Here is a 13,408-nt window from a genome sequence, read left to right as displayed (position 1 = left end):
GAATTGATTCTACCTTCAAAATTGATTCTAACTTGAATCTAGGATTTATAAATTTTGAGTCAAAACATGTTTTTTACTCTAAATTTTATTATTCAACCCACTTTTACGTAAATATATCCAAATACATAATATTTTACATTCAACTTACTTTTAACCAAAATCAATTTTATAAAATATATGTTTTTTAGGAAGGTATCTAAAATGTCACCTTGTGTTTTTCATTATTTTCTCTCTCTCCCATCTTTACTCTATTTCATATCTCCATCTAGTTCTTCTACTCCTCTCTTTTCTATTAATATCTATAAATTTCACATTATTTTCTATTATCATTAAAATATTATACGGTATAAAAAAAGAAAAATTACTGTAGTAACCAATGAGACACGACCCACAAATATTGTGATACTTAGAGAAAGTCGCCAAGGCAAGGCAATTATCCTGTTGTTAGCTCTCCCGTGTGTCACACCACCAATAGTACACATATCTATCTATCTAAATATTTTATCCAAAACCACTCTCTTTTCCGCGCTTTTCTTTTTCTTAAGTGATGAACTCTTGCTTTCTCCTCAGTTAATGGAGTTCATTGCTGAAGTTGGTTTTTTGCACCACCCTCATCATTTTCTTACCCCCTTCTCTAACCCTTACACACTCCCACCAAGAAGGTTTACTTTCTCTCACTCTCAAATTTTACTCATTCATGTCTCTATACTCAATTCATTGATGTTGCTTTTTGTACTTTGTATTATTAGTTGCTAACATGTCTTGAGAGGGGAAATTGGTTTAATTTAGGTTATGTTTGTTTCTGTAGATGAATAGATTTTTTTTTGGATATATTAGATAAATAGGGTTTTGATCTCGCTTACCGAGAACACACCAATTGTACCATACTACTTATATTTTTCACTAAGTGTAGCAAATAGTAATTAGGTTTCATACTGATTTGTGGTTTTTTCGACTCATTTGTTATACGTGTAGCTTACCTTAAACACAAAATATATATTGATAGGGTGATTAAAGGTGGGAAATGCATTTTAAATATGATTTTATATTTGAAATGAAAGATGAGATGATCATGGATAGATAAAAAAATGATGAACAATAACACTAGGAATGGTGATATATTGTAATTGTAATATTGATGGATAATACACATTCTTTTTAGTGTTAATTGTTTCTCCCTTTTTCTTGGTCTTGGTTGCGCTTATGTATTAAAATATTGTTACAGACATATATGCCATCATGTACCAATGCATGGAGAATATAGATTCACGTGCTGTCTGAAGAACCATAAATCAGTCAGAAGATTAGCTTCATTTACAGCAGAGAAGGGTAATTCATACATCTTTTTCTCTTGTTGGTTGATTTGTTTGAGACTTCATGTTTTAGTTATATTAAATAGCTATCTCCTTTCTATAGCCTAATTATTTATCGCCTTGATTTGTTTTGCTGGATACTTATCACAACTGTATTGTTCAAGAGTTAGCATCCTAATATACAACTTCCTTCCAGTTGTATTCGAGTAGAATCTTATTCGAGCTTGGCTTATCAGTAGAATAAAGGATCAAGACTCAGCAACTCAAGAGTTATAGCATGTGCTTTGTGCAAAAGTTTTTTTATTCTTGTAAGGATAAAATTACCTTTGTTGTATACCCTGACCTCTGTAGATAATGAAAATTAATGAATTAGTCCGATGGATTAATAATTGATACATCATATTTAATTAGATTCTGTAGAATGTTCATTAGTAGCAATGCAGCATGTCATATATATTCTTCAATTTTTTTTTCAATGATTGGAACTGACTTTATGAATTGCGAGCAATTTCTTCATTTTTTTTGTAAATTAAATGAAGCAAAAAGTAGACTTATCTTAAATAAGTTCTATTGTACTGCTAAATGCTGCAACACCCTTCTTGGTGTTAGCTACATGTATCCTGAGTTTTCTTTTTAATTCTCTTCATCATTCTATATGAGCCCAGGTTACTTTTTAATTCTGCAATTTCACGCACTATCAAATAAGCCCTTTTTCTTTAGTACGAGTTCTGAGTGGGTGTGAACTTCCTTTTGGTGTTAATTGTCAGTATCATGCTTTATTAGTGTATTTTCCTCTAATTTAGAATGATTGATGCATCTGACTATTCCAATTTACAGGAAATTCAACCACTGATGTTGATGATATATGTAAGATCATTTGGACTGTAGAAGCTGATTTAGAAGATGATCACCTTCTGTATATAACTGGGGATCTTGCTGTGTTAGGCTGCTGGAAACCAAACATGGCTGTACTAATGTCTCCTACAGAGCACGCTAACATATGGAAAGCTGAATCTGAGGTAATATCACTGGGCTGTATGAAAATTTATTTAGATGTACAGAAAGAAATGTTTAAATTAAGATGTTTCGACATTCAGGTTAATTTTAGTATTCATGCGGTGGAGCTGAGTTTTTCTGAATAGGCTTTTGTACACTGAGGGAAACATATAAAGCAAACCTACAATATATTGAGAATAATAGAAAGAAACCTCCCCCGTTATAGAAGAATCTTATGTCTAAAGCTTTTTTTATCTCTGGAAATCCTCAACACAGATACTCTGGAAAGGCAAAACCTGTCCATCGGAGATTCTCTGGTTCCTGTCAATAAAACTGTAGTATGTATTCAGTGGTAAATGATAGTAGGCTTGTTGCTACAAAGTTCTGCATTCACCAGATCAAAGTGGTCCTTCTATTTAAGTTTAGATTATTATTACATGAAGCTTCAATATTCTTGAAATATTGTATGAACATCAAAACACACATTCTTTTAATGTAAGTGACTCAGTTGTTATTTTACCTTGCAGATTGCTTTTGGTTTGAACTTTAAATATAATTATTTCATTAAGGAAAAGTCAAGGTCCTCAAGTGGCATTATTTGGAAGCCTGGACCAGCATTTTCTCTTTCAGTACCTCTTACAGTCCCAATCCTAGAAGATAATAAAATTGTGGTGAGGGATTTATGGATTAGGTCTCATTTCCATATGTCTTCAGCTCATGAATGGAGTTACTGCTCTGAGGAAACATATCTTCTTAAGCAGCCTTCTATTTTTTTCCCAGTCAAAGGTATTTCTTCATATTTTTACATTCCAGAAATATGTGTTTTCCTAATATGTTTCTGAACACTCAAACAGTGGTTTGACAGATGAACGAAGGAATACGAGTCTCCTTGAAAATGATTTCCTAAAGCCCGAGACACTTATTTTGGAAGATCAATTATTTTTGGACAATGAGGACATGGTGATTATGAGTAACAAGGATTCAACTTCTACTAATATTCTTTCTGAGAATTACGATCCTGTTGAGGAACCCTGGCTACCCCATTCACCGGGTTTCATTGTCTCTGAGGATAAAACCGAATCCAATGAATCTAAAACTAATGACACTGTGAAAGAGCAGGTGAAGCTGGTAGATAAAGAAGAGTTGTTACCTGAAGAAAGTAGTAGTTCAATTCCAAAAGACCCTGTTTCCACCATTTTACTAATAAACTCATCAATATGTACCATGCAAAGAATTGCAGTACTGGAGGATGACAAATTGGTTGAGTTACTATTGGAACCAGTTAAGACTAATGTGCAATGTGATAGTGTGTATGTTGGGGTAATCACAAAGCTTCTTCCTTCTATGGGAGGAGCTTTTGTTGATATTGGGAATTCTAAACTCGCTCTTTTGGAGTTTAAGTCATACAAAGAACCATTTATATTCCCTCCGTTTTGTCGAAAGAAAAAGAAACAAGAAATTGAACCTAAAGGAAAAAATGGTCACATGTCTCGTGCTACTGACATCCCTGATGGAATACTGGACATACATTCTGAGGATGATTGCTTAAAATCTGTACACAATGATTATGATGAGTATGAAGCAGATGATGATTTTTGTATTTCAGAAGTTCTTAAGGAAAATGTGAATGGTAGTGTGGTTGATGATGAAGTAGAAGCTGACTTTGAGGATGATGTAGAGGGAACTGATGTCCATATAGAAGGAGAAATAAATGACAGTTCTCTTCCTGTTGGCACAAATGGGTCTATCAACAATCATATTTTGCATACAAAAGATACAAAACGAGAAACTGGAGTAAATAAATGGAACCAAGTTCGCAAGGGAACCAAAGTAGTTGTACAAGTTGTTAAAGAGGGCCTTGGTACCAAGGGTCCCAATCTGACTGCTTTTCCCAAACTAAGAAGTAGATTTTGGGTATGTGCTATTTTATGCTTGCACCTTGCATAAAGTTTGATCAAGTATCATTCCTGTTTTTTCTAATAAATTATTCATACCGTGTTTCATTTGAATTAGACTCTCTGACCTGTAGGTTTTGATGGCACGTTGTGATAAAATTGGAGTTTCCAAAAAGATTTCTGGTGTCGAGCGCACAAGGTTGAAAGTTATAGCAAAGACATTGCAACCTGAGGGTTTTGGTATTACTGTAAGAACTGTTGCTGCTGGCCATTCTTTTGAGGAACTGCAGAAAGACTTGGAAGGTTTGCTCTCGACTTGGAATAACATAATGGAAAATGCAAAATCTGCTGCTCTTGCTGCTGATGAAGGGGTGGAAGGAGCTGTTCCTATTATTTTGCACCGGGCAATGGATCAAACTCTCTCAGTGGTCCAAGATTATTTCAATGACAATGTTGGTTTTGATACTAATTTTAAGTCACTTTCATGATCTCTAGGATGTTTAACTTAACGGTGTCTATTTAAATTCCAAAGAAAACCTACATTATGTTATATCTACTGATTACAGTTTATGATGATATACTTTAGGTCAAGAAATTGGTGGTTGACTCTCCAAGGACATTTCATGAGGTATGTACTACCTCCAGTCCCAATTATAAGGAAAAATTGGAAGATTTTTTTGGTCCCATTTATAAGAAAAAATTGTGACTCTTAAGATGCATTTATTGTTTAGATGACTTTTTTATCCTCATTTAATGTTTGTCTTTTAAATATTTGTGGGTGTATTTAATGTCTCATTTTTCTCTGTGGAGTCTATTAGTAACAATATTTAAAAAGTGTAGTTATAAATAAGCTCATTGGTATAGATGTTTTTTAGTTTTTCTTCTTATAATTGAGACTAGAGGGAGTATATGCTAATTTTAGAAGTCTAAGTTTAAATACTAAAATTAGAGAATTTCTGTTTCTGTATGTGAACAAAACTTCAGCTTTATTTTATGACGTGTATACAAGACGCAAATGTTTTTTTAATCTTTGCACCTATGTTAGTATGCTGATCCAGTTGTTTGTAGGAAAAATTGCTATATGAATGGTATGATAATTATTTTTTGCAATTGCAAATACTATATCAGCTGCTAATTTAAAATTCAATGTACAAACTGACATATCACTTCTGTCTAATGATGTCAATATTTTTATTTAATCTCCAGGTGACCAATTACCTTCAGGACATTGCCCCTGATCTTTGTGATCGAGTTGAACTATATGATAAAAAGGTTCCCCTTTTCGATGAATACAACATTGAAGGAGAGCTTGACAATATCCTCAGCAAAAGGTAGATTTTGTTGCTTCTTTTGTTCTTAATATTCCATCCCTTGCTTATTTTTGCTCTTATAGTAGTCTGTTTGCTGATATTCTTATATAAAATGTCTAGTGGCATCTTGCTTTTTAAGAAACATGATAGTAAAATTCTTAACATGCAAGCTGTTTTTGGTGTGAATTACTTTCTAGGGTTCCACTTGCTAATGGAGGTTCTCTAATCATCGAACAAACTGAGGCATTAGTTTCTATTGATGTAAATGGAGGACATGGGATGCTTTGTCAGGAAACTTCCAAGCAGAAAGCTATTCTGGAGGTCAACCTTGCAGCTGCAAGACAGGTAGGTTGAATGTTGCACTCTTTATTATAATATATTTGTGCACTACTTTGGCTTTAGTAAGACAATTTTTCTGACTTATGCAGACAAGAACTGTTATATTTATTTTCATGAAAAACTGTTTATTCTTCAATACTTCCTTTTTATCTTGTGATAATATATATTCAGAACATCCATTAATGTGGAGCTCCGAGATATTTCTACGAAGACAATGAGTTCCTTTCCACAATAATTTTAGGGATATTTCAAGAAATGCAATATTTAACTTGCTGTTAAAATTTAGTCTAGTATTGGCATAAATTGGACACACTATCTACTTCAAAGAAAAATGCCGTGTCAACATAAGTAAGATATCTTACTTTCAACAACGCACTTGAGTAACACACTATCTACTTCAAAGAAAAATGCCGTGTCAACATAAGTAAGATATCTTACTTTCAACAACGCACTTGAGTAATATATGGTGGCTAGGGGTGTTCACATCCAAACCAATAAAAAAAAACCGCAAACTGATCCAGAAAAATCGAAAACCGCACAAAATTGAATATTATTGGATGAGTTCGGATCTTCTTTTGTGAAAACCGCTCAAATGAGATGTCAGATTCAGTTTTAAAAACGAAACCGCATTTATAAATTTTAATACTTTTTTTGTATTAGTATGAGATATTGCATTAAACTATTATTTGTTAGTTTCAATTAATTTTTAATAATACATAGTTGATATATTTTTATTACTATTTCATACAATTCAAACATAATCGATCTATGTTATTCCGTAATATTAATTTTTAGTATATAATATATAATATTTTGCTTCAAAGTTGTCAGGAAACTTCCAAGCAGAAAGCTATTCTGGAGGTCAACCTTGCAGCTGCAAGACAGGTAGGTTGAATGTTGCACTCTTTATTATAATATATTTGTGCACTACTTTGGCTTTAGTAAGACAATTTTTCTGACTTATGCAGACAAGAACTGTTATATTTATTTTCATGAAAAACTGTTTATTCTTCAATACTTCCTTTTTATCTTGTGATAATATATATTCAGAACATCCATTAATGTGGAGCTCCGAGATATTTCTACGAAGACAATGAGTTCCTTTCCACAATAATTTTAGGGATATTTCAAGAAATGCAATATTTAACTTGCTGTTAAAATTTAGTCTAGTATTGGCATAAATTGGACACACTATCTACTTCAAAGAAAAATGCCTTTTCAACTTAATTAAAAAATTTAATTTTCAACAAGCAACTTGAGAACACACTATCTACTTCAAAGAAAAATGCCGTGTCAACATAAGTAAGATATCTTACTTTCAACAACGCACTTGAGTAATATATGGTGGCTAGGGGTGTTCACATCCAAACCAATAAAAAAAAACCGCAAACTGATCCAGAAAAATCGAAAACCGCACAAAATTGAATATTATTGGATGAGTTCGGATCTTCTTTTGTGAAAACCGCTCAAATGAGATGTCAGATTCAGTTTTAAAAACGAAACCGCATTTATAAATTTTAATACTTTTTTTGTATTAGTATGAGATATTGCATTAAACTATTATTTGTTAGTTTCAATTAATTTTTAATAATACATAGTTGATATATTTTTATTACTATTTCATACAATTCAAACATAATCGATCTATGTTATTCCGTAATATTAATTTTTAGTATATAATATATAATATTTTGCTTCAAAGTTGATACGTTAATGTAATATTATAACATTATTATTAAAATATTGTTACAAATTATAATTTGGATAAACTGAAAACTGATCCAATTTAAACCACATTAATTTGGATCAGATAGGATTGGATTTTTTTTTGAATTGTCGTCCAAACCGGACCACAAATATTTTAATCTTTGAATTGGATGAGTTTTTCTCTCAAAACCGATCCAAACCGCACCGCGAACAACCCTTGTGGCATAGTACTGACACCCAAAATAACTCATCTTTTTTGTATTATTCTGTTGGTTTATAGCGATTAATAATTTCATTTTGGATTAAATTGTCATCCATTTTACAAGCTTGAATGTGTTAATGTAGTTAGACGTGTGTTGTTCTTGTAGCAGTTTATTGAAATTAAACAATGTCTCATGAAAGGTTTTTTACTACATGTTAGCCTTGAGCTAGTTCTCATTTTGTTTGAGGAAATAGTATCATGATTTTCAAAAGACATAAGTTAAAAGACACTAGAGGTCCACTTTCCTTCAACGTACCATTCTGTTGGGACCCACCACCTACATAAAATAACATGGGGGTTTAAAGAAATAAATAGGTGGACAGACCAAGATAGTTAAATCGGAAATCAAGATCCTACATACAACCGGGAAGGGAAGTGAAATTGGAAATTGTTGATTGAAACATGGACAGTAAGATCCCACAAGATTCAAATATGTGCTTATAAAATAGCGTAAATTAAAAAATAAATTCCATCTAAATCAGTTAACATAAAAATCCATAAGGTCATCATAACTCGCATTAGTTACACTGTATCAGAAAAAAATAAAAAAACTCTCATGAGTCACCAGTTAATAACTTAAGCTAAAGTAGTATCAGAGCTGAGCTGAACTTAAGGTAGGATCCATGTTATGATTTCACAATTACGATCTTGAGACCCCTTCCCAGTCCTAGGTAGGATCTCAATTTGAATTAACTTATCCCACATCAACTAAATATGGCCAAAATAGTCCATATATGGATAGGTCAATTCTCACCCCTTGAACTAGCTTTTGGGATTGAGTTAGGTCTAGTCCAAATTCTAAGACTATATGTATTGTGATAATCTTGTATGATAATTATGAAGTTATATTTCATTGTTGATGATTAATTCTATTTCAGTTTTCTGTTATCTTAAAATAAAATTATAAAAAAAAACAATTATTGTTTGTTTTGTCTTGAAACCAATAATTCATCAAAATCACGCAGTTCGAGTTCTTTAATGAAATCCAATTTGTAACAGATTGCAAGGGAGTTGCGAGTTCGAGATATTGGTGGCATCATTGTGGTAGATTTCATTGATATGACGGATGAAGGTAAATAGTGATTTACCACCTTGTTTGTGAAAATGATTTATATGTTAAGTACAGTGAGTTAGAGGGTTGGGAACAAGGCTTCTTTCAGATGTATTTCAGAATATTATTTGATTATGAGTTGGAGTTATATATCACTGACTAAAGCTTTATATATATTTCCCTGTGATAGTTTTCCTGGCAATGTGTTTTTTTGATTTTAAATAATTAATAGTGATACTTAATGCATAGTTTGAATCACTGTGCAATTTGTTAGCCTAACCTGTTGGTCATGAATAGTATTATTAAGAAAAGGTGAGAAGAGATCAAAAATGCTTGCAAATTAACTAATTGATGATGCTAGAGCTAGAGTTTACTTATGTATGGACTATGGAATTTTAAACATGAGTTTAGCACAGTAATATTTTCCCTGGAGTAGTTCTTTTGGAGATCTTCATCGTTTGGAATATCTTCACCTGATTGAAACATCTTTAGTGTCTAATAAAAACCTGCGACGGCTTCTACAAAGGCTGAAATCCTAATAAAAATTTATAAAATTTTACTCGAAATTTTGCAGAAAAAGTGGCAATCATTAATATTAAACATGAATTTGGCACAATAATATTTTCCCTGGAGTAGTTTCTTTTGGAGATCTTCATCGTTTGGACTATGTTCACCTGATTGAAACATCTTTAGTGTCTAATAAAAATCTGCGACGGCTTCTACAAAGGCTGAAATGCTAATAAAAATTTATAAAATTTTTCTCGAAATTTTGCAGAGAAAGTGGCAAACATAACATTTTAAGCCTCTTCCTTTTCTGTGTCTATGTATTTCCACATTGTTTAGTTAGCTGAGTTTTCTTGACATGATATGATAATTTTATCAAAAGGAAAATATCATTAGTGACAGGGTGAGGACTGATAGATGCGACTGATTAAATAGTCTAAACTCAGTTTAAACAATCTCCCTAATGTTGTAAGTATAAGAACGGATGAAATTTTTCATTTTTTATGCCACTCTGGAATGATTTATCGCTTGATGTTATCAGAATCGGACTTGAAAGTATTTAATTTAATTATTTATTGAGTTTTCAATCTTCTGGATCAGCAAATAAAAAATTGGTCTATGAAGAAATCAAGAAAGCCATTGAGAGAGACAGATCTGTTGTGAAGGTCTCCGAATTGTCAAGATACGGACTCATGGAAATAACACGACAGAGGGTATGTTGTTTGTCTGTGGTGGGATATATTAGATGTGTTAGTTCATGAAACAATATGTTGCATTAACGTAACAACAATTCCTACATTTGGATTTTTTGAAATGCAAAAATGGACACAAATATGGAACTAAGTAGGTGCTTATATGAATCATTGAGTGAGTTCTTTTTCTTCCTCTCTTTTTTTCTATATTTTCTTCCTGTTGTTTTATTCAAGTAGTTATTCTAAATTGTGTGTTCTAATTTGTACTTCATTTTATGTTATTTCACGTCATTGTTCATCATGCTTCCCTCAACTTGCAGATACACTAAAATGACTATAGATTTAAAAGAATAATGCATGAACTAGAGTTTTTCAAATTGCATGAACTAGAGTTTAGTAAGATTTATTAAAATAAATTACAAATGTTTTATCAATGTTTGACAGGTTCGACCTAGTGTGACTTTCATGATTAGTGAACCATGTGCCTGTTGCCATGCTACAGGCAGGGTTGAAGCTTTAGAGACCTCCTTCTCAAAAATTGAACAGCAAATTTGCCGGATTCTTGTAAGTAGACAATTTCGTTCCCAAAATATTGTTTAGACCATATGATCATGGGGGAAAAAAAACGTTATCAAGAAAGTTATGTGTTCTATCAGATGGAGTTAATATTCTACCTCTATCTGATAATTCATTTGCTTTCATCATAACATTGTCATGTTCACTTCCTGTAGTAAATGTTACTCATTTTTGTGAGTTTGATTTCTTGTATGCTTTCATTCACATCCTAGGCAACAATGGACCGTAAGGGAGAACCTCAAAAGCCCAAATCCTGGCCAAAATTTATAGTGAGGGTTGACCAGCATATGTGTAAGTACTTGACTTCAGGGAAAAAGACAAAACTTGCAATATTAAGCAGTTCTCTCAAAGTTTGGATTTTCTTAAAGGTATAACGGATCAACAGATATTTCTCTTCAATGATTATACTTATGCTGTTATTCTGCTTTATATGTATGAATTCTAGTTACTTTAATTTTGTATCAAGTACATGCTTATTACTTATTGGTTGATTTACATTACAAGGTGTGGGGTCAAAGCCCTCACTGCCATGTGCATGTACTTTATTTAATTATTTTTCCATTCTCATTTATCAAAATTGCTTTCATTAAATTGTGTTTGTTTCAGCCCCTTTCTCCATGGTGATGCTATTGCTTATTTCTTGGTAGAATATGTTTTGTAAAAAGTAAACTTTGGAATAATTACTTTTGAAAGAATGACTTTTATAAATGAAATTGTTACTTCAGAAGTGAAGAGATCTCAAAATAAATTTTGCTCTGAATTAACGATAGAATAGTTTCCAACCCGAAGTTAAGGTTCGGCATAACATTCAAAATTAACATTACCACAGAATTTCATTTTGGGTCCAATGCTAATTTTGAACTTTAAAAATTATATTTACCCTGAATTAATTCTTTAACATTAAAATGATTTAATGCCTTGGAAATCTAAGAACAAATATAGAGCAACGGTAATATGCATAGGAAAATGCTAGAAGTACAATTTTTATCAAAACAGACACAACTATTAGCGATTATATACTTGTCATTTATATAAGCAATTTTATCCCAAGTTATCTATATCAATGTATATACTGTCCCACACTGACCAGAAGTTCTCTGCCTTTGATGATATACAATAGACTTTGGTTAACTTCAGTGAATAGTATTTAGTGAAGTTCTTCAACAGTGTTGAACTCTTTTAAAGAAATGGTTCCCAGATTTTATCTTTTTTAACATATTGCTTTGTTGTCGCGTGAGTGGTGCACAAGTCAATTTCAGCTCTTCTGAAAAGCTAGATTGGAATTTTATTTACTGACGCTAGTTTGTCATAATATTTCTGGTGGTAAAGCCTATATTAAATGTGATCTTTTGATTGATAGAACATTACTATGAAAATTATTGATATGTATCAATTATTTCTCTAAGGCTCATAATCCTCAAGTCCTACTTTCCTGAGCAATGATTAACTGTTTCAAATTCTTCAGGTTTCTAGAGGGTTCACCAAAGGAGCGTTCGAGGTCAAACCACTTACAGTCGACAAAGTTGGTAAAAACCAACATCAAGTTGCAGTTTCAAAAAAGGCCAATACCAAAAATCTGGCCAAAGTTTACTCTAGTTCAAGTGAAAAATCAAAGGCTGGGTGAAGCAGAGGATTTTGTTCCATTTTTCTTACCCAAATTTTGTATAATATGCCATACAATACATGGCTTAAAGAGAAATTCTAAAGTCCAGGGTGGGAGTTGGAAGAGCAAAAATAACATGGTTTCACTTTTGAGGGAGTCAAAGTTAGAAATAGGCTGTTATATGCGGATGATAGATATTGAATACCACACAAACCTCATAACAGGAGCATTTTGTTGTTAAGAACTAAACTTTCTACTAAGATTACAAGTAGAAATCACAGCTTCATTTGAGTTCCTATCAAAAGCAACAATATCAAGGATGATAAAGTGAAGCATTGGCCAGTGTAAGCATTTTCTACACTAGGATACAACAATGAAGGAATGATTGTTTTTCTGTCTGAGATGGGGAAAAGGGTACTTTTTAGAATAAAGCTGAACTCATCAGAAAGAACATAGCATGAGGAGAACAATCTTAGGCTGACAATCCATTGGTTTTGAGCTTTTGAATTATTTATTGATTTGTTTAAGTAGTGGTACTGTATGAATGTTATCTACCTATTACTTTTCTTAATGTTATTTATGTCTTCAAATATTTTATTGGTCACTTGTATTCCATTCCATTTGCATTATGCAGCTGTTAACTAATATACACACCATAAAGTGTGTGTGCTTGGGTGCTCACCTTCCAATCTCTACATGTTTGGTGATAAAAGTTGAATAGGAAAATTTATACCAAGTTATAGAGCAAATTTTCCCAAAGAAAAAATATCAGCACAAATAATTTCACTTCAAATACAATTTTAACCAAATTAATTATTCCTAATAAATATCTCTAAAAACTTAATATAGCATCTGCTCTCCCTAGCAGATACCCACATTACATTCAGCCAATTTCGTTTAAGAATTTTTACCGCAGAATAAAACGTGAGCTTATAAAGAAGTTATAAATTCAATTTTCTCTACCAACAAAAGAACAACTAACATTTGATGTTTAATTTTTTATATAATTTGCATAAGTTCTTTAGAAGAAAAAAAGTAAACAAAATATTGATTTGTCTAAAGAATGTCAAACCATAATAAATGTTTAGTGTTATTTTTTAGTGGTTTAACTTCCATATGTAAAATTCCATATAATATACATGTTTGGTTTTGCAAAACAC

The 13,408-nt window shown here is 32.1% G+C and overlaps 1 protein-coding gene across 3 annotated transcripts; it reads left to right on the top strand.

The window, feature by feature from the left end:
- The first annotated feature begins 428 nt into the window (after positions 1–428).
- On the top strand, positions 429–12,840 carry LOC101515070 (ribonuclease E/G-like protein, chloroplastic). 3 transcript variants are annotated; one of them, XM_004490498.4, is made up of 14 exons: positions 432–662; positions 1,226–1,329; positions 2,151–2,332; positions 2,837–3,095; positions 3,175–4,223; positions 4,339–4,656; positions 4,791–4,832; positions 5,411–5,535; positions 5,712–5,859; positions 8,822–8,894; positions 9,978–10,090; positions 10,514–10,633; positions 10,858–11,013; positions 12,111–12,840. In XM_004490498.4, the coding sequence occupies exons 1-14, from the start codon at positions 574–576 to the stop codon at positions 12,267–12,269; spliced, it is 2,937 nt and encodes a 978-aa protein (XP_004490555.1). In that variant the 5' UTR covers positions 432–573; the 3' UTR covers positions 12,270–12,840. The 3 variants fall into 3 exon arrangements, 2 of the variants coding, with proteins under 2 accessions (XP_004490555.1, XP_073221245.1); XR_001143367.3 differs by lacking the exons at positions 9,978–10,090; positions 12,111–12,840 and having other exon boundaries at positions 429–662; positions 10,858–10,887; XM_073365144.1 differs by lacking the exons at positions 432–662; positions 1,226–1,329; positions 2,151–2,332 and having other exon boundaries at positions 2,955–3,095; positions 3,164–4,223.
- Positions 12,841–13,408: the final 568 nt, after the last annotated feature.

The sequence above is a fragment of the Cicer arietinum genome, chromosome 2 (assembly GCF_000331145.2).
Source record: "Cicer arietinum cultivar CDC Frontier isolate Library 1 chromosome 2, Cicar.CDCFrontier_v2.0, whole genome shotgun sequence".
In the NCBI taxonomy this organism is placed as follows: Eukaryota; Viridiplantae; Streptophyta; class Magnoliopsida; order Fabales; family Fabaceae; genus Cicer; species Cicer arietinum.
This window is presented reverse-complemented; position numbering and strand designations above follow the sequence as displayed.

Excerpts from the sequence above, each read along its gene's own strand:
- LOC101515070 (XM_004490498.4), top strand. The coding sequence starts at position 574 with ATGGAGTTCATTGCTGAAGTTGGTTTTTTGCACCACCCTCATCATTTT. Across the intron at positions 663-1,225 it reads TACACACTCCCACCAAGAAG|ACATATATGCCATCATGTAC; the intron begins GTTTACTTTCTC and ends ATATTGTTACAG. Across the intron at positions 10,091-10,513 it reads TGGAAATAACACGACAGAGG|GTTCGACCTAGTGTGACTTT; the intron begins GTATGTTGTTTG and ends AATGTTTGACAG.